Below are 21,309 nucleotides of genomic sequence, written 5' to 3' on the forward strand. Positions count from 1 at the left end.
ATTGTGTGGAATAAAGACTTTTTTGAATACATTGTGCTGTCTCGCCACTTGTGTGCCTTTCTTTACTTGATTTTGGCTTTTTTGTGCACACTATCCTTGAAACTGTGGTTCAAGGAGGTAGTTGGCCAACTTCAGTGAGTTGCCCTTTCCTTCACTATAGTGCGATCTTGGAGTTGGTATATTTAGTTAGAGGGGTGTGGGGGGCAGATATGGTGTTTAATTATTTTTTTTTTAGTGAACGGCCGCGCAAGTTTTTTCCCTAGGGAAACATTTGCTTATGTGGTCGTTCGCCATTTTTAGGTTTCGTGCATTATGTGTTGACTTTTATGTAGTCGCACATATGCACTTTCGGTCTTATAATATAGACCCCCAAAAAGAGTGATATCAGTGTGTTGTTCATTAGAGTAACGTCAATTGCATAATTTTATTTTAAATGATACTAAGGTGATTCCTTTATTTTTTGAAATTTATACTTAATGCTATAAGCAATGCTAAAATGATGATTACAGACAAATTAGTGCTGATTATTCGTATAGTGTCATAGTAGCTAGTAACCAAAGGGGCCCTTTTAAGCCTAGCCGAGTTCCCCAGTAAAATTTGATAGGTCAAAGTTCCCAAATGTTTTGTGGGGGGTGCATATACTTAGGAATGGGTAGTCACACATTTGCAACCTTCCTCTCTCTATTAGAGATATTGGTGACAGATGAGGGGTATATTTGTGGTTCCCTATCCTCTGGTCTAGATTCTAGTTGAATAAATGCAAGGAAGAAGTCTGCTTCACGTGGATGAGAAGCATGTTTCAAAAAAAGGGGAGAGCATCTGGGACATATACCTGTCCCTCTTGTGTGTCTATTAGTGTTTCTGGGGAAGTTTAGGTCCTTAAATGGGGTGTTTCCTGAAGCTAGTTGTTTTACAGATGTGCAACAGGTCTTTCAGAGCTAGATCTAAGGATGCTTTGTAGACCATGAATAAACTGTCTCTCACCAGGCTGTAGGATACTGAATATAAGGACGATGCTTTGAGGTAGTCTGTATAGGACTTGTTTTGTTCCCCATTCTAGTTTTAGCTTGGAATGTGCTGTGGTAACTATGTATCAAATATGAGATGGGGATGGGTCATATTAAATGCATGAATAAGATGTAATGTGGATTGTGGGACTGTTTGTTATGTATGGCTGTTTTATGCTACTTTTCTGCATGCTAACATACATGCTGCATAGCAGGATACCAAGAAGATGTAAACTGTTCTTGAAAATGTTTAATAATGGCCATCTACTTAAAAATAAAAACATTTGAAATAATCAAAAATGGAGGCGTATCTGAACTGTTAAGGACAGAGTGGGGTCCAGACATAGGTGCCCACTCTCCCCATGTTTGTCCATGTTTGTAATTGAAGAGCTGGCAATGAATGAAAGAGGAGAATATAAAATCTCAATCTTTGTTATAAGCAGATGATAATCTCAGAGCATGCGGCTGTAGCCGTATCTGAACTGTTAAGGACAGAGTGGGGTCCAGACATAGGTGCCCACTCTCCCCATGTTTGTCCATGTTTGTAATTGAAGAGCTGGCAATGAATGAAAGAGGAGAATATAAAATCTCAATCTTTGTTATAAGCAGATGATAATCTCAGAGCATGTGGCTGTAGCCATAAGATCTGTAAGAGAAATATTTGAGACGTTTAGAAAATGGCAGGACTTGGGTGCAACTAGAAAAAGATGGTGATAGTAAGATTAGGGAAAGGGAAATAGGTGAGATAAAAGAGGCAGAATTCCCCAAGGACCTAGGGCTATGCCTTGGAAACACTGTCAGAGACAATAGAGATATAGTTAGATGAAGCTGGACAGAAGGTAAGGGATACCCTTCTGGGGGGTGAGGAGTGATGGGTGGTAAAAGACTTATAAATTACTTGGGAAAATTAATACAGTGAGGATGATGATGATTCCACCAGTAATCTTCCTTCTGTATTGTATCACATAAATAAACAAATGCAATGAAATATAGAGAAATTGGAGAAAAGAGTCAAGCGGAATAGAGTGAGGAAGGCAAAACTGGGAATGAATAGGAAAAGGAGGGTCTGGGAGCTCTCGCGTATCCCTGTGTATGTACAGACATGTCACTTCATTCAGTGGGAGAAACAGAAGAAAATGAGGTTAGGCAAACGAGAGAAAAGGAGGAGACCTGGAGAAGTTTATTCCAGGACAGGAATGAAGCAGCACTAAAAAGAACTGGGATGCAAAAAAATGGGGTGAAAACAACCTCAAAAAAGCTATGGGAAACAGAAGAGTGGGGACAAAAATAGGGAAATAAAACAAAGTGTGGAGTAAAAGTCGGATAGCTTGATGGGTATTTGGTATGCAGAGGAAAGGATGGTGAGGAAAGATAAAAACAATGAAGGAGTTAATACAGAAGTACAGAATATCAGCGGCTCAGTGATGGACCTGTTCGGTACTCAGGGAGACCTAGAGAAAGAATGCAGAGAGGGTAACAGGAGAAAGGAACGGGCAGGAAGGGAGGGCAGAAGAAGAGAGGATGAACTCTAGAGGAGAGGGAAGAGTTTAGGGAGAAAAAGGATCAAAGTGATCTAAGAAACTAAAAGAAGGAAGGGAGAAAGAGGGTCAAAGAAGAGAGAAAGACTGAAAAGTGGAAATGGGGGGAATGATTGAAATACATTGCAGGATATCATCAGACGGCAGTTCAGGCATTGAAGCATATGTAAAAAGTAAATGGAGTGTGCGGTGAAAAGCCTAACATCAGTGCATAGGTTGTGTCTAAGCCACATGAGATTGGAAAATGGAGGAAGAAAGGAGGATAGTTCATGCTGGAGGTGTCAGGAAGAAGAAGCAGGGGTGATACACATGTTCTTGGAATCAAACCCTGCACCTTGTGTCTGTAAGGTAAACACCTTAATCATTATACCATTCCTTAACCCAAATGCTCATACATCTGTGATTCTTTTCTAAGGCTGTTCTGTGTAATCTTCTGTGTGTCTCTTAGTGATACATCTTTAGAAGGACCCATCTTTGCACAGACTGTGTGAGAGTTGTTGAGTGGTACACTTGGAGGATGTTACACAAGGTGTGAACCCTCTTGTATCCTGCTCTGGTTCGACTGTTCCATTCGCTTGGCACCCTCTGCAGTACTATTAACCTTACAGATCTCTTTATGGGGGATAGCAGTCTTTTAGGAAATGCCCAGCACTGTTGTAAAATGAGGTACCTCCACTTTTATTTGAGAAAATTGCCCGCAGATGACACAGCATCTGGAATATTCCATGAAATATGTTACTGTACCATATTTTTGCTATGTTGCTATGTCTTAATCTAGGCTTCTTTACGGCTGACATAATGTTTACCACCAAGAAAGAAAACAAAATACTGTTAACTGTGACTTGCACCTCACATTCTAGGATGTTTATGAGTTTTTTTAATAAAGACTATGCTTAACTCCAGTGATACATTTTTGTGAAAATCATGCCCCATTTGAAAGCAAATCTAACTTTGTGTGGGAGTAAAAGATATGGCAGATACAATACCCAGGTTTGAAGACATAGGGACAATAAATGCACAGAAAACGGTGCCTTATCCAGCTCCAGAAGGAGCACTTCATAGTGAAAGACACCACAAACAAGATAACACATTTTAGTTGCTGTGTTGTGCAAGTTACACTATGTTCATTTCCCCCCAATAATTGCAGCAGAATCATTTGCTCCTAAAGTGTTTGAAATGTAAAACGTGTTTGTGACATCTGCAGATCATGTTGTACAGTGCCCGTTTGCAAACAAACAAAATATACATTCTCAGGTATAAAAAGGAAAATAGAAAAAACACCAAAATTTGAACAAAACTAAGAGTAACATATTCAAAGAAAATATTTGCCTTGACCTTTTCTAAAAATTGTATGCGTTACTTAAAGTTAGTCAGAACAGTATGCTACTGTGTTGCTTACTTCCTTGTGAATGCAAAATCCTTTTCCCTTCTTTTTATTGGGCTGTGACCCATCATAGTGATATGCCTAATTTTTACTTGGCATGCTGTCTTTTTGGTGTGCATTTAATTTCTAATCAATTGCTTTCCATGTTATTAATAACTAAAAAAAAATCACCATAATACTGACTGTTAAAAATATGTTTGTATGGAAAATGCAAGAGTTGTTTTAATAATATTCCATTGCAGTAAAACATCATTAAAGATTCAATATTCTTCTAATAATTTTGCATTACTAAACACTTTGTAATGTGTTTTTGTTTGTGCTGCAGGAAAGGCTGGTTTCCGTTTTCATACACCCGCTCCCTTCAAGTACAGGATATTCTGGACAAGCCAATCACACAGTAAGTGGACAGTCTGTTAGTTACTGTAATAAAATAGGTTTGGGTTAAGGCAGTAATATTTCACTACCAACTAGACTGGAGACATGCAAACTATAAAATCTAACTTTACAGAGTTATAAAAATGTAGAGGCTAGTGCTTGTATTTGAATGATGTTTAAGGCCTTTGCGTCTAAGCTTTCTTGGAGTCGAAATGTAACCTTTGTTTAGATGTATCAAACCCCTTTGGAATGAAATTAATTGACTTATACACTCAGTTTATTGTAGTTGCATGTAGTATACACTCTGGAGTAACATTATTTCAGAAAATATCCGCCCAAAATTCTGGGCCACCATAAACATTCTCCTTCCTGGCAAATCAGGCACCCCCCCCTTCAACCATAACTGATACCTCACTCAATATTGCCACTCATTTCAACAAATTCTTCACTGAATCCATTCTTGCTCTAGCTCACTCTCAAAGCTGTTTATCCTGCAATTAAACACCAGAGTACCATATTAAAAATAACGGCTTTACCTTCCAACCTGTCTCTACTGATACAATTAAAAAGCTTATTAAGAAAGTAAAACCTACCACGTTAGCCACTGATAAACTGCCAGCAGAATTTTTGAAAATAGGTGCCGATGCCATTGCATACCCTGTATCTGTTATTAGTCATTCAGTAACCGAAAGTCTAGTACCCGAAATCTGGAAAATTTTTCACATTATTCCCCCTCCACAAAGGGGGTAATTCGAAAGAGTTAACCAGCTGTCAGCCCATAGCAATACTCTCACCTTTGTTCAAAATACTAGAGAGGTGTATGCAAGCTCAAGTCATGGATTATCTGAGCAACCACAACCTTATCACTAACACTCAACATGGTTTCAGGCCCCATCACAGCATTTCAACAGCCCTCATGTCATTCACTTATATAGCAAACAACCACAGAAATAACTGCAACTATGTCTCTGCTATCTTTCTCGACCTTTCCAAGGCATTTTATAGTTAATCACAGCACACTTATTAATTCCCTCTCAGAACTAAAGTATTTATTTATTTTACATTTGTTTACTGGGGAAAGTCTGACTGGACACATGTCCTTTTTCAGCAGAGGCCCGGGGAGAAAAGCTCCAAATACTATACAATATAGAACAAATTACAGGACAATTATAAAACAACAGGATAGCTACAGTTGTAAAGTATCAGCAAGGTACATTCTGGTAAGAAAAAATACAATTGGATAATCACAGCAAACTTACAGTTGGTAAAGGAATTAGAAGTCACTTGTAAAAACACTGGGTAGATACATTTGGAAAACATCAGTAAAGTACAGCCTGGTAAAGTCTATCTGGAAGATCTCATCAAGGTATAGTCTGGAAGGAAGGATTGCTGACAGACTAGTATAATCAAGGAGGTTTCCAGCTTTATAGTTATTTTGAGATAGATTAATATAGGTACGGTTGATTAGGTCATGTAAAGCGTTTAATCTTTAATATGGTTAGCCAGGAGCAGAACAGTGACACAGCCATTTATTAGCTAGGTGAGATTTTAGCGTTGTCTTAAATTGGTATAAGGTTGGGGTGGATATTCTATCCTGTGGTAATGCATTCCAGTATTTGCCTATGTAATTTGAGAAGAGGCATTCACCAGCTTGTTTTTTGGGTTTGTTGGTCCTAATAAGGGGTTTGTTTATTGGTAGAGTTTAGGGTTCTAGTGGTGGAGTAAGGAGGTATTAGATGGCTCAGGGAAGGGGTTTTATCAGGATTGTAGAAGAGTTTGTGGGTTATAGTTAGTTGGTTAAAGAGAAGGAGCTGAGTGAGTTCCAGCCAGTTAAGTTTTTCTAGTGCTGTGCAGGGTTGTGATCTTGATGCTGAGTTTGTAGCGTATCTGGTGATTTTATTGTAACAGGTTTCTAATTTTGCCAGTTCTGATTTTCTTAGGTTTATCAGTATAGGGGATGCATAGAACAATGTAGAGGTTAGATGTGTCAGGGCAATAGTGGCTTTAGTGTTATTTGTGAAGAAGTGTTTATTTTTATGTAAGTTTTTTTGTGTACTTTTTGACTGTCTGTGATATGTGGACATCAAACCTCAAATTACAGTCTTATCTCGACTCCTACAAGTTTAGTATGGTGGGAGGGGGTGATGATGGTATTATCTGATGAAACATTGCTAATACTTGTCATGGGAATGGAGTATTTTGTGGGCTGGAATATCATGAGCTTTGTTTTTTTGGAGGGATTTAGAATTAATTGGGAGTTAGTTAACCATTTTTCTGCTTCTAGGAATGATTGCTGAGTTTGTGTTTGGAGCTCCTGTAAGTTAGAAGTGGCACATATGACTGTGGAGTCATCTGTGTATTGGATGAAGGTGGCCAGTAGGGTTGAGTTATGGAAGTTATTTGTGAACAGAGAGAAGAGAAGGGGTCCTAGTATTGTGCCTTGTGGGACTCCTAGAGTAACTGGGAGTTGTAGTGAGAGTGTTTGTTGCCAACGTACTGCTTGCTGGCATCCAGTTAGGTAATCCTGGAACCAGGCAAGGGTGGACTGAGATAAGTTTAGTTCTGTAAGGACATTTAGTAATCTATTATGGGACACCATATCAAAAGCTTTGGATAGGTCTAGGAAGACAGCAGATACAAATTTGTTATTGTTTCTGTGTTTGTTAATAGTATTGGTAAATTATATTAGTGCTGTGGTTGTACTATGATATGCTCTAAAGCCGTGTTGAGAACTAGTTAGAAGTTTGTTAGTATGGAGGAAGTCAGTGATTTGTTTATGCACAATTCTTTCAAGTATTTTAGATGGGATAAGGTCACGATTAGGTGGTAGTTGGCTAACTCTGTTGATGTGCCACCTTTATGAAGGGGTATGATGTAGGAGGTTTTCCAGAGGGAAGGAATTGAATGTTCCAATATGGATCTGTTGATAAAAATAGTTACTGGGTAGGTGGTACCCTCAACTGTTAGTTTGAGGAGGTCACCAGGTAGATTGTCTGTTGCTAGTGTGGATGGTTTCAGTTTCTGTAATTGTTTTTTTAATGTTTCAGTAGAGACTGGTTGCAGTGAGAAGGCTTTGTGTTATTTGGTGGGTTATTGGTGGCTGTTAAAGGACAGGTTGTTTGACTATTTGACATAGCTAGGATGGTTTACGTGAAATATCTATTGAATTGGGTAGCTATACCTTCAAAGTTGTTGGTAGAAGGGGGGTGCTAATTTTGCCTGATTGCAGTATCCTGTTTATGGCTGACCAGAATTTTTGAGGGTTATTGTGATTATTTGCTGTGGATGTCAGAGTAATAGTTAATTTTATTTAGTTTGATTTGTTTTTTTGCCTTATTTCTGAGCTCCCTATAGGTTTGTAGTGCCAGTTGGAACCTGTTTTTTTACCATTTTGCCCAAGCTTTGTCTCTTGTTTTTAATAGTGACTTAGTTTCTTTGCCTAGCTAAGGGGCATAGTTGGATTTTACACTTAAAGTTCTAGCAGGGGCTTGTGAATCTAGGATGGCCAAGAAGGTGATGTTAAAAGTGCACTGTTTCTTCCAGAGGAAGTTCTTTAAGGGGTGACCAATTACAGAGATTTAGGATGTTTATAAGGTTAGTAGGGTTTAGATTTTTTTGTTCCTTATTTGCTGGTATATAGTTTGTTTTGTTGGGTTAAGTCACTGTCTAAGTAGATATGTTGGGAAGTGGTCACTGAGGATGTCTGGCAGACAGTCAGATTGTGAAGAGATACCAGGTCTATTGGTTAAAATCCAGTCGAGAGTGGAGTTTTTGTTGGTTGATTTATTTATCCTAGTGGGAGTTCTTACTAGTTGGTCAAAGACATGCAAGTTTATGCATTTTTTGGGATTAGGAGAATTGCAGTCTTCCCAGTCTACATTAAAGTCACTTCTTATGTTAATGTTTAAGAGTAGGATGTCAGATTTGTTTCTAGGTGGAATGGTAGTTGGTTGAGAGTGGTTGATATTTTGAGAGGTGGAGTTGATTAGGTTGGGGATAGGTTCAGTGTTAGTGTTATGTCACCACAACTAGTTAGATTGGATGCAATATTGATCAGGGTTTTTAGTAGCTTTACTATGGTCTTGTATTTCAGGGAGATAGTGCGGGCGGATGTTGGGGTGAGGGACTAAAGTATGGTTACGGTATTGTGAGGTTGTGATGTTAAGCATTGAGGGATTTATGTGGGTGTTGCTTGGGACTGGGCTTGGTGAAAGGGTGCTAGAAGTATAGTGGGATGGGTGGGGTTCTTCTATGTTTGAGTGATAGGAGGAGATATGTACTGCTATTTTTGCAAGAAGTGTTAGTGTGAGTGTGTACATGCATAGCTGTTGCCTAGGTATCATTGTTCTTTGGTAGACTATTGTTCTTTTAGTTTTGGGCAACTTATGAGAGTTGCTATTGTAGGTAATTAGATGTTAGAAGTATTAGGTGTGGTGAGTATGGGCTTAGAGGGTATAGCTAATTATTGTTGGTGAGAGTTAGGTATGCTGTGATTGGCTACATGGGTTGGGGGAGTAGCTAGAGAAATATAAATTTGGGGATAGTGGGGGTGTGTGGGAATGGTGGTAGGGTAGGGGGGTGGAGTGAGCCCAAATGTAGCAATGGCAAATGGAGTGGGTTTGCCCAGAGAATAACAGCACAGTGCAACAAAAACCTATCACTTACACAGGTGAGTTCAGGGTATGAGTCTGTCCAGGTCTATGTAAGCTTGCAATAGTGCTGACTTTAGTTTATGTCACTGACAACTTTTGAGCAGAGATTCTTACTGTTTAGGGAGCCATTTAGAGAGAGCTACTTGTGTACTTGTGTTAGCAGTACGGAAGTGAATTAGGGGTAGGTAGGTAATGTAGGTAAGGGTTCTGACGATGTACGAGCACCTTGGGAGTACAACAGTACAACGGTACAAATAGTGATTAGTTATAGTGTATATGCTGGCTGCAAGTAGTGACCATTATTCCCGGTTGCTGGGAGAATACTCAGAAAACTTACCATTACCTGGTTTCAAAGTTATCTAACAGGCAGACAACAAGTAGTACAGTGGAGGCAAGGACTCTCCCCTTTATTACCTGTCACACTGGGTGTTCCTCAAGGCTCCATCCTTGGTCCTTTACTTTTTCTATCTTCATTAACAAGCTCCACACATCTTCTCTTCATGCCTCAGTCATCCAATATGCTGATGACTGTACACTAATCTGCTCCTCTCCTTTCCCCAAGGAACTTCAATTAGAAACACAGGACTCTTTCCTTTCTGTGGAAAAATGGCTTACCAACTTGGGCTTACCAACTCTTAACTAATACTAAACCCCAGTAAAACCAAGCTTCTCATATTTCAGCCTACTAATCGCTCCACCCTCATACCTATGTTCACTATCCTTTCTAACAATAAGACAACTATCTCTCCTGTCACTCACACTAAACTTCTAGGAGTTGAAATATATTGCAACATAAAATTTGATACTCGCATCTCACTCACAATAAAGGAAGTACATAAAAAATTAGGAGGACTATATAGAAATAAACAACTCCTCACAAACAGCACCAGGGTTAAAAATTGCACAAACACATCTCATCCCTTCACTTGCTATATTCCTCCTTTATCCTCACCAATCTCAAAAAAATAGCCAAACTCGATTCCTGCTACAACAAAATTGCAAAATTTGCCACTAGTAGCACATATCAAACACACCACTGCTCAGTCCTTAGACACCTCAATTGGCTTGAACTTCCCCAACTTCTCCTTTACAACCAGCTTATACTAACCCATAAGATTCTTTACTACCCCGAGAAAACCCCTGCATTACAAAACATTATACATTTTTACTCCAGTACTAGGATCCTACGCTACAACTATAAATCTCTCCTGCAAGTCACTAAAGCCAACAATTCTGCAGGAACCTCCCTCTGTTCTAATTTCATTGCCAAAATATGGAACTCCTTGTCCACTAACATATCAACCACTAAATCCTTAACTCTGTTTAAGAAATCTCTAAAAATTATCCTACAAGCTAGTTGGCTTGTAACTGTGACTCCCCAGGCTAGAATAGCTCCATCTTCCATCCTCCACACCCAGGTCAAATATCCTTCATTTACTTTTAGGCAGCTGAACTCCCTGTATCTGCCAAGCCTCATTCCTCTCTCTTTCTCTCAACTATCATTCCTTCCACCAAGTCCCGTTCCTTATTCCTCTCCCTTCTGCTCAACTGTCACTTCTTGTACTAAGAATGGACAATCTGATGCACACTTTGTAGTTTTTACAATACTATATCATACTGAATGTTGCCTTGATTGTACAGTTTAATGTGTTCTGTCTTTATACCTGTGTTGTGTACCATGTTTGCTTCCTCCTTTATTGATGTACAGTTTGAAATTTTATTGTCCTAGTTTTATTAAATGCAAAATGTACACTGTCAAAGTTCTGTACCTGTAAAATGTACTTTATTATTTTGTGTTACATGGAACTTTTCTCCCTAGGCTTGCGCTGAAAAAGGACACATGTCCAGTCAGACCTTCCTGGTAACCAAATGTAAAATAAAATAAATAAATAATAATAAAATAAATAAGTATCTTGTAAAGTGTTTAAAATGCTGCATGCTCCATAATATTGATATGTCTGATGTAAAAAAATATATTGATTGTAGCGTTAGGCTGATAGCTGATTACGCAGGCTATGTTAACTTTTTTCTTTGGAACTGTGCTATCAAGGAATGAACACACCTTGTTAGTGGATCCTGGTTGTATGTGCCTCAATATACAGATGCAGAAGATTTATAAAGATAAAAATTTTGTAGAGCCATAAATACTCAGTATTCTAAGACTGGTTTATCTGTTTTCTAGCTGTTAGAACAGCTGATCTCTTTTGATTTGGGGTAATCTTGACAAAATAAGTAAGATTTGTCAGATGTAAATGTCTTGATTATATCTATATCTATCTATCTGTATGCATATAGTATATAACACTATTCAGTGAGTGCCTTGTCTGAGAACAGAGGGTAACTTTATTAGGGAGAGAAGGCTTTCTGAGAGGCAAAGCTAAGAAAAAATATAGAAAGGTTACTTTACAGTGAATGTTCTTCAGATAGATTTTTTTTCCGCAGTTTGGTTTTTAGTTGCTGTAAGTATTTTTGTTATTACAAAAATCAACAGAAAAGCAAAGGAAGAAGGCAAAATGCTTAAACAAGTAAGTTTTATGTACAGGTCATATCAAGGTCATTGATAATGTACGCTTTTATGTACAAGTGTTATCAAGGTCATTGATAACATACATTTTATGTACAGGTCATATCAAGCTCATTGATAAAATACGCTTTATGTACAGGTCCTATCAAGGTCATTGATAACATATGTTTTATGTACAGGTCATATCAAGGTCATTGATAAAATACGTTTTATGTACAGGTCATATCAAGGTCATTGATAACATACGTTTTATGTACAGGTCATATCAAGGTCATTGATAACATACGCTTTTATGTACAGGTCATATCAAGGTCATTGAAAACATACGTTTTATGTACAGGTCATATCAAGGTCATTGATAACATACGTTCTATGTACAGGTCATATCAAGGTCATTGATAACATACATTTTATGTACAGGTCATATCAAGGTCATTGATAACATACGTTTTATGTACAGGTTATAACAAGGTCATTGATAACATACGTTTTATGTACAGGTCATATCAAGGTCATTGATAACATACGTTTTATGTACAGGTCATATCAAGGTCATTGATAACATACGCTTTATGTACAGGTCATATCAAGGTCATTGAAAACATACGCTTTATGTACAGGTCATATCAAGGTCATTGATAACATACGCTTTATGTACAGGTCATATCAAGGTCATTGATAACATACGCTTTATGTACAGGTCATATCAAGGTAATTGATAACATCCACTTTATGTACAGGTCATATCAAAGTCATTGATAACATATGCTTTATGTACAGGTCATATCAAGGTCATTGATAGCATATGTTTTATGTACAGGTCATATCAAGGTCATTGATAACATATGCTTTATGTACAGGTCATATCAAGGTCATTGATAACATATGTTTTATGTACAGGTCATATCAAGGTCATTGATAACATACGTTCTATGTACAGGTCATATCAAGGTCATTGATAACATACATTTTATGTACAGGTCATATCAAGGTCATTGATAATATACGTTTTATGTACAGGTTATAACAAGGTCATTGATAACATACGTTTTATGTACAGGTCATATCAAGGTCATTGATAACATACGTTTTATGTACAGGTCATATCAAGGTCATTGATAACATACGCTTTATGTACAGGTCATATCAAGGTCATTGAAAACATACGCTTTATGTACAGGTCATATCAAGGTCATTGATAACATATGCTTTATGTACAGGTCATATCAAGGTCATTGATAACATACGCTTTATGTACAGGTCATATCAAGGTAATTGATAACATCCACTTTATGTACAGGTCATATCAAAGTCATTGATAACATATGCTTTATGTACAGGTCATATCAAGGTCATTGATAGCATATGTTTTATGTACAGGTCATATCAAGGTCATTGATAACATATGCTTTATGTACAGGTCATATCAAGGTCATTGATAACATATGTTTTATGTACAGGTCATATCAAGGTCATTGATAACATACGCTTTATGTACAGGTCATATCAAGGTCATTGATAACATACGTTTTATGTACAGGTCATATCAAGGTCATTGATAACATACGTTTTATGTACAGGTCATATCAAGGTCATTGATAACATATGTTTTATGTACAGGTCATATCAAGGTCATTGATAACATACGCTTTTATGTACAGGTCATATCAAGGTCATTGATAACATACATTTTATGTACAGGTCATATCAAGGTCATTGATAACATACACTTTTATGTACAGGTTATATCAAGGTCATTGATAACATACGCTTTTATGTACAGGTTATATCAAGGTCATTGATAACATACATTTTATGTACAGGTCATATCAAGGTCATTGATAACATACGTTTTATGTACAGGTCATATCAAGGTCATTGATAACATACGTTTTATGTACAGGTTATATCAAGGTCATTGATAACATATGTTTTGTGTACAGGTTATAACAAGGTCATTGATAACATACATTTTATGTACAGGTTATAACAAGGTCATTGACAACATACATTTTATGTACAGGTCATATCAAGGTCATTGATAACATGATGGTCTGTCTTCACCCATTAAGTCTGTAGCAGACTGATAGCAGGTGTTGGGATTCATAACAGTTGATCCATAGATTGTAACAAGAAGTCACTTCAATGGCTCTGCTGGACAGAGGTACAGGGAACTAATCTAAGGGGGCAGCGAAAGCCAACACATTCCATCTAGGCTTATAAATGCCTTCGGGCAGATAGCCTAGTACCTACATATGAACCTAAGGCTGAAATGGAGAACATCTTCACTAGGCTAACCAGGGTGAAACAGGTTACGAGTGTAAGTAAACAAATACATTTACAATTAAGGAACTGACTAAACAGGCGAGAAATGGAAGTATGTTATTTACATGACAAAAGTTCATATGAAAGTATCTACTTTGAAGAGTTTTGACAAACTCTGGGTTAGTATGATGAGGTATTTCTCTTTTTCCCCAAGGTTCAAAAATCTTACTTGAGTACTACAATGATAGCAAAGCAGTTATTTTCTTTATTAGGCCTAGTGGTATGACCCATCTACCAAATGAGGCCATACTTGGAGACTTTTCTAGGGTAAACCTTCTTCAGGTTGTAGAAGACCTATCCAAAATTTCCAGTAGTCCCCCACAAAAAGGGCCCATCTGAGAAGGCTCCTGTATTCATCTCTGAATTTTACCATCACCTAAGAGCTGCATGAAAATGCCAGTACCTGTCTGCCCTAAACATAATGGTAAATTCAGGAATATACCTCTCTGGTAGAGCTTCCTTATTAATTAACAGTATAGCAAAAAAAAAAGGGAAAACAGTGAGAAGCTTTAAAATATCCCTGTCTACCTACCTCAAGACCTCACTGGAATTTGCCAGCAAGAAACTTAAGAATAGTGTTGGAAGATGCAAAGTGAACAATGAGGTTGAGGTCGCTTTATATATAGGAAGAAACTACACATCTTCCCTGTTATGTCAGGAAATTAAGGAATAATTTCCCACAATGCAGTGGTGAACTCATCCATATCGATATCACACATTCTGATCTCAAGGTTATAGCCAGTATATTAACAAACAAATGCACTGGTAACATTAAGACTGTCATTCACATTTTACCCCACTATCTCTGACAATTTCCCCTGAAATCACTTTGGAACAAGTCTTAGAACCCCTGTCAAAAGCTACAAATATGGGAAAAGCAACATACCAGGCTGTATGGTCATCAGTACCAAGTATGTACTTTCTGAACATCTACTGAAATTGTTCACTGCCTCCACAGGATTTTGTATGATGTGTGGAAAACAGCCAGTGTGACTCCCTACATGAGGGTGGTTCCCTCTGCAGACCCAGGTAATTATAGGTTCATTGACTTCACCAGCCTTATATGCAAAGCCATGGAAGGTATCCTACCTGAACTCATTTAATGCAGACGTAGGCAGCTTAACTGATCCACATCCTAATCAGTTTGGTTTTGTGAAGGGCAGGTCCTGTCTTCTGAACCTATTAAGTTTGTTTGGAAAGGCTACAGGGGCTGTGGACAGTGGTCATTCTGGACATACTGCTTATCTCAACCTGATCAGTGCTTTTTGTACTATCTCTCATGCTGGTGTTATTGGACAATTGGACACATTTAATTTAAATGCCTACAATGTCTACTGGTCAATCCAGGAGTACATTTTTGAAGATCCATCCACTCATCTAGGTTATGTTTAAAGGAAGATGGTGAGGTGGACTGCATAACATGCGGGAAAAAATTATTCTAGAGGTTTGGAAGATAGTGAATTATAATCCTGTCCCTTCACCATGTTCTGTTTGTCTGTTGGTGAGGATTTAGGGTCTTGCTTTTAATATTATTGGGGTAAGTGATTGAAAGCTGGGCACTGTTACCTACTCGTCCACTGATACTAAACAGTGGCAGCAAGTACTTGGATATGATGCTGTACTGAAAACAGTCTCAAGTTAAATGTGGAAAAGTGTAACATAGTAGTGTTTATCAAAACAGCTGCTCCCATCTCGTACGTTATAAATGGTGCTCCTCTTCTGACAGGTACAGTCCTAACAGACTTTGGTACTTATGTGGACAACTGTCTCTCAGTAATTCTTCTTGTTTTCACCATAGTTAGGAAATCCATTTATATAGCTTAGTTAGTTTCCAAGGAAATATCTCCAATATTGAAGGAAGTCATCCTACCACTGTATTCGTCCCTTATCAGACCCATCATTGAATGCAATAATAAATGGCAAATAAGTAAAATAAATAAATACCCTCTCTGGTATATACAAAACCAAGCATATTGCTCAACTTGAAAGGCCATAGCAGTTTTTAACCAAGAACATTAAAGTCCTTAAATCCTTCAGCTTTCATAGTAGAATAGCATGAATCTCCTTATAATCTGTAGCGTACCATTATAATCAGTAGTCTACCAGCTGCCCTGAGGTGACCTGTATCTCACTTTTAAAACCATGAAAAACCCAATCCTGTTTGACATATGCTTTCTTTTCAAAACCAGTGGCTCGACAAAGACTTTTACTAGGGTCCTATGTCTCACTGTATGACTCACTGTAACGCAATGTATTCTTGGCTTATGGAATAAGCTACCACTGCATGTCAATCAAACTATTGATGACTTGTCTAACTTTAAGGCTGGTGTAGTTGACTGGTTGCATAGACACACATTTGCATCAAAGTCATCATGCAAGGCACTGCTCAGTTTGGGGGGTAAGCACTTTTAAATGTTTGTAAAGGTGGCAAGTACTTTAAAGTGTGCACAGTTCCAGCAAACACCTCAACAACTTTAAAGTGTGCCTTCTTAAAGGTATATATTGCTGCATATCTCATGGGTCCTGTGATTGTTTGCTTAGTACTTATTCCTGTGTTCCCATGTTCCTATAAATAAGTGGCAGAATAGTTGCTTTCATTGTGTCAAACTCTTTTCTTTCTTTCCTTTCTTTATTGTCTGCATTGTATAGGGGCTTTGGATGAAGAGCTTCCAAAACATTTGTACCTTTTGATAAGTTCTAAGTCTGCCCGACCAAGCCAAGATCATCATCATCGTCATCTTCTTTTGGCTCTTCCTGTTATGGGTCGCCACAGCAGATCACCTGTTTCCATTTCTTCCTATCCTATGCATCTTGCTCTGTCACCCCAACCACCTGCATGTCCTCTCTCATCACATCCATAAACCTTATCTTAGCCCTTCCTCTTTTCCTGTTACCTGGTAGCTTCATCCTTAGCATCTTTTTCCCAATATACTCTGCATCCCTCCTCAGCAGATGTCCAAACCAATGTAATCTTGCCTCTCTGACTTTGTCTCCAAACCTTCCAACCTGGGCTGACCCTCTAATATACTTATTCCTAATCCTGTCCACCATCGTCACACCCAGTTCAAATCCTAACATCGTTAACTCTGCCACATCCAGCTCAAGCTCCTGCCTTTTTGTCAATGCCACTGTCTCCAACCCATATAACATAGCTGGTCTCACTACCCTCTTGCAGACCTTCCCTTTCACTCTTACTGGTGCTCGTCTGTCACAAATCACTCCTGACACTCCTCTCAACCCACTCCATCCTGCCTGTACTCTCTTCTTCACCTCTCTTCCACACTCACCGTTACTCTGAACTATTGATCCCAAGTATTTAAACTCATCCACCTTCGCCACCTCTACTCCCTGCATCATCACCATTCCTCTATCCTCCCTCTCAGTCACACACACACATTCTGTCTTAGTTCCGCTAACCTTCGTTCCTCTTCTCTCTAGAGCATATCTCCAGGGCCAAGCCAACCAAGCCAAGATATTCCAAGATAACAGTATGGCAGCCATGGGAGTGAAGGCTGGATAAATATTATTGGGATTTCTGATAATTAAGTGTTTGCTGGAAGCTGTGCAGTTCTGTTATTATGTGAAGCTGCAGTTATCATCCCATAAAGTGCTTGTACTTTTCTTTATGTTTGGTGTACTGGCTTAGTTCAGGAGTTGCGTGTGGATGGTGTGCACAAAGTGTGGCAAAGCTGGTCAAGGACTTCTGTCCTTAACCTTATCCTTCATAGCATCATCTCCTTTCACCATCTGTACAAAAACAGATACCAAAGCAGAGGTTTGTCCTTAGAATGGTAATATTCACAGGGAAGTGTAATCTTCCTCTGACTAGAGGAAAAGCTCTGAAATTTGAGTACCCAACAGTACAAGCATTACCCTTTCTGGCCACCTTCTGATAATCTTGGTACACATGAGATAATTTTCCTTAAACAGGACAAAGCAGCAAGTAAAAGGTCACACAGAAAAACCTCATAGTCAATAACCTCAAGAAACCATGGTAAATCAAATACTTCATCACATGCAGTACTTTAAACTTCAGTTAATGTAGGCCCATGGGAAATATGCAAATATCTCCTTCAAGTGTTTCAGCTTCATGGCTTCAGAATTGTAGAACAGTGTGTGTGCTGTATCTTTAAGAACCATTTCCAAGTGTAGCATGTGCATATAAATAGCGAGCACGTGCAGGCTGCAGTGTCATTTTGAGAGAGCAGCCAGAGTGTTAACATGTATGAGTGTGGTAGTCTGTTTATAACTTTATCTAAGTTTAAGCTCCTAAGCCTCAATCCTAATGTGTTTGTATATAATAAAGCTGTTTGAACAGAACCCACAACAGTTTGTCTGTTTTATCCTGACCAGATGAGCAACATGGTGGGCAGAACCGGGATTTAGGAGACAGCTTTTCCAAGCCATGAGATGCAGAGTTAACAGTGGAGGCATGTTGAACAGACTGGGTGTAAAAAAGGGCCAGGGATGAACTACAGGTAACCAAAACTCGCACAAATGGTTTATTTTATAAAAGAAATAATACGGAACATTCAAGGAGCACAGAACGCATTATTAATCAAACGAATAGTACAAAAACGTATTACTAATCAAATGAAAGGCACAAAATGCATTATTGATTAAACAAGATGTTCGGAGTTACTATATTTGATCAGAAATAGAAGTGTTAAAGGGGTTTAGAGTTGCCTCGGAGTTGCATAACTAGCATATTTAATATAAAATAAGCATGTTTAGAATAAAACGAGCACAAGAAAAGTATAATGGGCTTTAAAAGAGGTTAAATGGGCATAAAGAATATAATACAATGGCAAAAAAGGGCTAATTAAGTATAAGAAATCAAGGCGGCTGCATGTTTTTTTTTTTTTTTTTTTTTTTTTGGGAAATGACTGTGTTTTGGCATGAGCTACAATTTTGCGTTGACCAAAGCTGTTCAAAGCATAACTAGACTTGTTTGAAGTATCTCAGAGTGTGTAAAGTGCTTGCAGTGTGTGTTTTATTACTGTGTATTTATTCTGAAGAGTTTACTGTGTGCAAAATGCAACTATTTCGTAAAGTGTAGTCAGAATACAACCATTTTGAAAAGTTTCTTGTTCTGTGTGCATTTATTCACAGTGTCACCATTTCAGGGTGTTTCTTACACTGTACAGAGTTATTTAGCAAAGTACAGCCATTTTGTAGGAGTTCAGTGTGCTTTAACCAGTTTATTCTCAAAGTGCAACCATTTTGAAATGTTTCTTATTGAGTGTCTTCTGCCCAGTTTATTCACAAAGTGCAATCATTTTGAAATGTTTCTTACACTGATAAGAGGTGGTTTTGCAGGGTACAGTGACTTCAAAAGTGTTCGTGTGCCACAGAGACTTATTTCAAAAAGTTCAATTGTTTAGAGGCTTGTGCCATTGTGCATAATTACAAGTTCTGGCATGAATTTCTGGCATATGTGTATGTGTGTATGCTTTAAATTAATCGCAAAAGCTTTCACTAGGTTGTGTTAATTTTAAGATTTGTGATTAAGCATCCAAAATTAAATCTATGCATCCAGGACAAAAAAAAACAGTGGCATTTGGCATCATGGCTGCAACTTCCTCGACTGTATGCAGAGGGTGATGAGGTCTCTTTTTATGAGCAGCTACTATGGAAGACACCCATTCAGTTGGTTCTGTAACTGGACAAATTACACCTTGTTGCACCATTTTATCCATCTGAGCCTTGACTTTGTTCTGCATAGCTATCGGATCTCTCCTTGCTGGTCTGACCACTGGACTGACCTCTGGGTTTATTTTCATGGAGTACATAACTGAAAGTTTGCCTATCTTTTTATCGAAAACATCAGCATACTCTGAGAAAATAGCATGGGTGAAACTGGAACTAGGACATGTGCTTACATGATGGACTTCTTTGGTAGAAGTAAGTAGTTTCATTCTCAAACTGTCTCTGAGACCTAATAATGACTGCACAGGTCTGTAAACTACATAGAATTGTAAGCTGTAACTGTTCCCAGCCGAATAGCATGAAAGCACTTACTGAGCCTTCGGTTTGAATTTCTTCACCTCCATAAGTAACAAGTTTCACAGTTAGTCAAATTAAGTTGCTCACCAGCTCTCACCTTAGCAAATGTTTCTGCTAACATAACATTACATTTTGAACCAGCGTCTGCATTGACCCAAGAGACTTGAACAAAGCATTAAAGAGACCTCATCACCCTCTGCATACAGTCGAGGAAGTTGCAGCCATGATGCCAAATGCCACTGTTTTTTTTTGTCCTGGATGCAAAGATTTAATTTTGGATGCTTAATCACAAATCTTCACTACTGACTACATTCAGCACTTCCTTTGGTAGATATAGATTTCTCAGGATGCCTTTTGGAATAAATTCTGCAAGTGAATTCTTTCAGCGTGCAGTGGAGCAATTTTTGAGGGATTATCCATGTGCCATAATAGTAAATGATTTATTGGGTGGAGGCAGTGGGGAAGCAGAGTATGAGAGAAACATAAAGAAAGTTCTGGACACAGCACGTGAAGTGAACTTGAAGCTCAAACCTCTGAAGTGTAAATTCAGTCTACCAGAAGTTACATATGTAGGTCATTTATTCACTAGTACTGGCTTACAATCTGACCCATCCAAGCAAGCAGTCATTCTTGAGATGCCAACACTGGACAATGTCCAAGCCCTACAGCATTTCCTGGGAATGGTTAACTATTTGGGCAAGTTTATACCTGACTTCAGTGAGTTATCAGCACCTTTAAAAGAACTGACATGCAAAAATGTTGCCTGGTTATGGTTGGAACAACACCAGAGAGCAGTTGATGGCCTCAAGCAGAAAATTGTCACCCCACATACGTAAAGATACTTTGATGTCATTAAACTAGTAATTCTTTCCTGTAATGCTTCAAAGTTTGGTCTTGGTACAGTTATTCTTCAAGAACGCAGACCAGTAGCCTATGCGTCTGGAACTCCCACCCAAAATGAAATGCAGTATGCTCAGATTGAGAAAGAACTTTTAGGTTCATAGATTAGTAGTAGGCTAACTGCCCTTGTGAGCTGTTTGAAGCCTAGCTATTTCCCCCATATGAGAATCAAACCCTGCACTTTGTCTTTATAAGGTAAGCACCTTAACCATTATGCCACCCCTCCCTTTTGACAATTGTGTTCACATGTTCAAAGTTCCATGGCCGAGCTATTCAGACTAACACTGATCATCAGCCTCTAGTCACTATATTATAAAAGCCAATGCATACAGTTCCAGCTAAATTACAAAGAATGAAGCTCAGATTACAAAAGTACAACTTCAAAATGGTCTATACAAAAGGTAAACTTCTTTGGCTGGCTGATACCTTATCCAGATCGCCCAGAAATACAACAAAACAGCTTCATGCAGAGAATTTTGACTTCACTGCCATGGAAGTCTGTAAACTTTCTACCAAGAGACTTGATGAGCTGAGAGATCATACAAAGACGGATCCAGTATTGCAAAAGTTCAACCACTTCATTGATGTTGGATGGTCA

The 21,309-nt window shown here is 38.3% G+C and overlaps 1 protein-coding gene across 2 annotated transcripts in view; it reads left to right on the forward strand.

Annotated features, from left to right (window-relative positions):
* The window catches only part of LOC122808740 (brain-specific angiogenesis inhibitor 1-associated protein 2-like), a 1,062,100-nt gene that overhangs the window by 833,942 nt on the left and 206,849 nt on the right, over positions 1 to 21,309 (forward strand). For both annotated transcript variants that reach the window (XM_044079751.1, XM_044079760.1), the window contains exon 12: positions 4,255 to 4,326. In XM_044079751.1, coding sequence (XP_043935686.1) covers positions 4,255 to 4,326 — 72 coding nt within the window. The remainder of the gene's footprint in view (positions 1 to 4,254; positions 4,327 to 21,309) is intronic.

The sequence above is a fragment of the Protopterus annectens genome, chromosome 1.part1 (assembly GCF_019279795.1).
Source record: "Protopterus annectens isolate FY-2018-M chromosome 1.part1, PAN1.0, whole genome shotgun sequence".
NCBI classification, from domain to species: Eukaryota; Metazoa; Chordata; order Ceratodontiformes; family Protopteridae; genus Protopterus; species Protopterus annectens.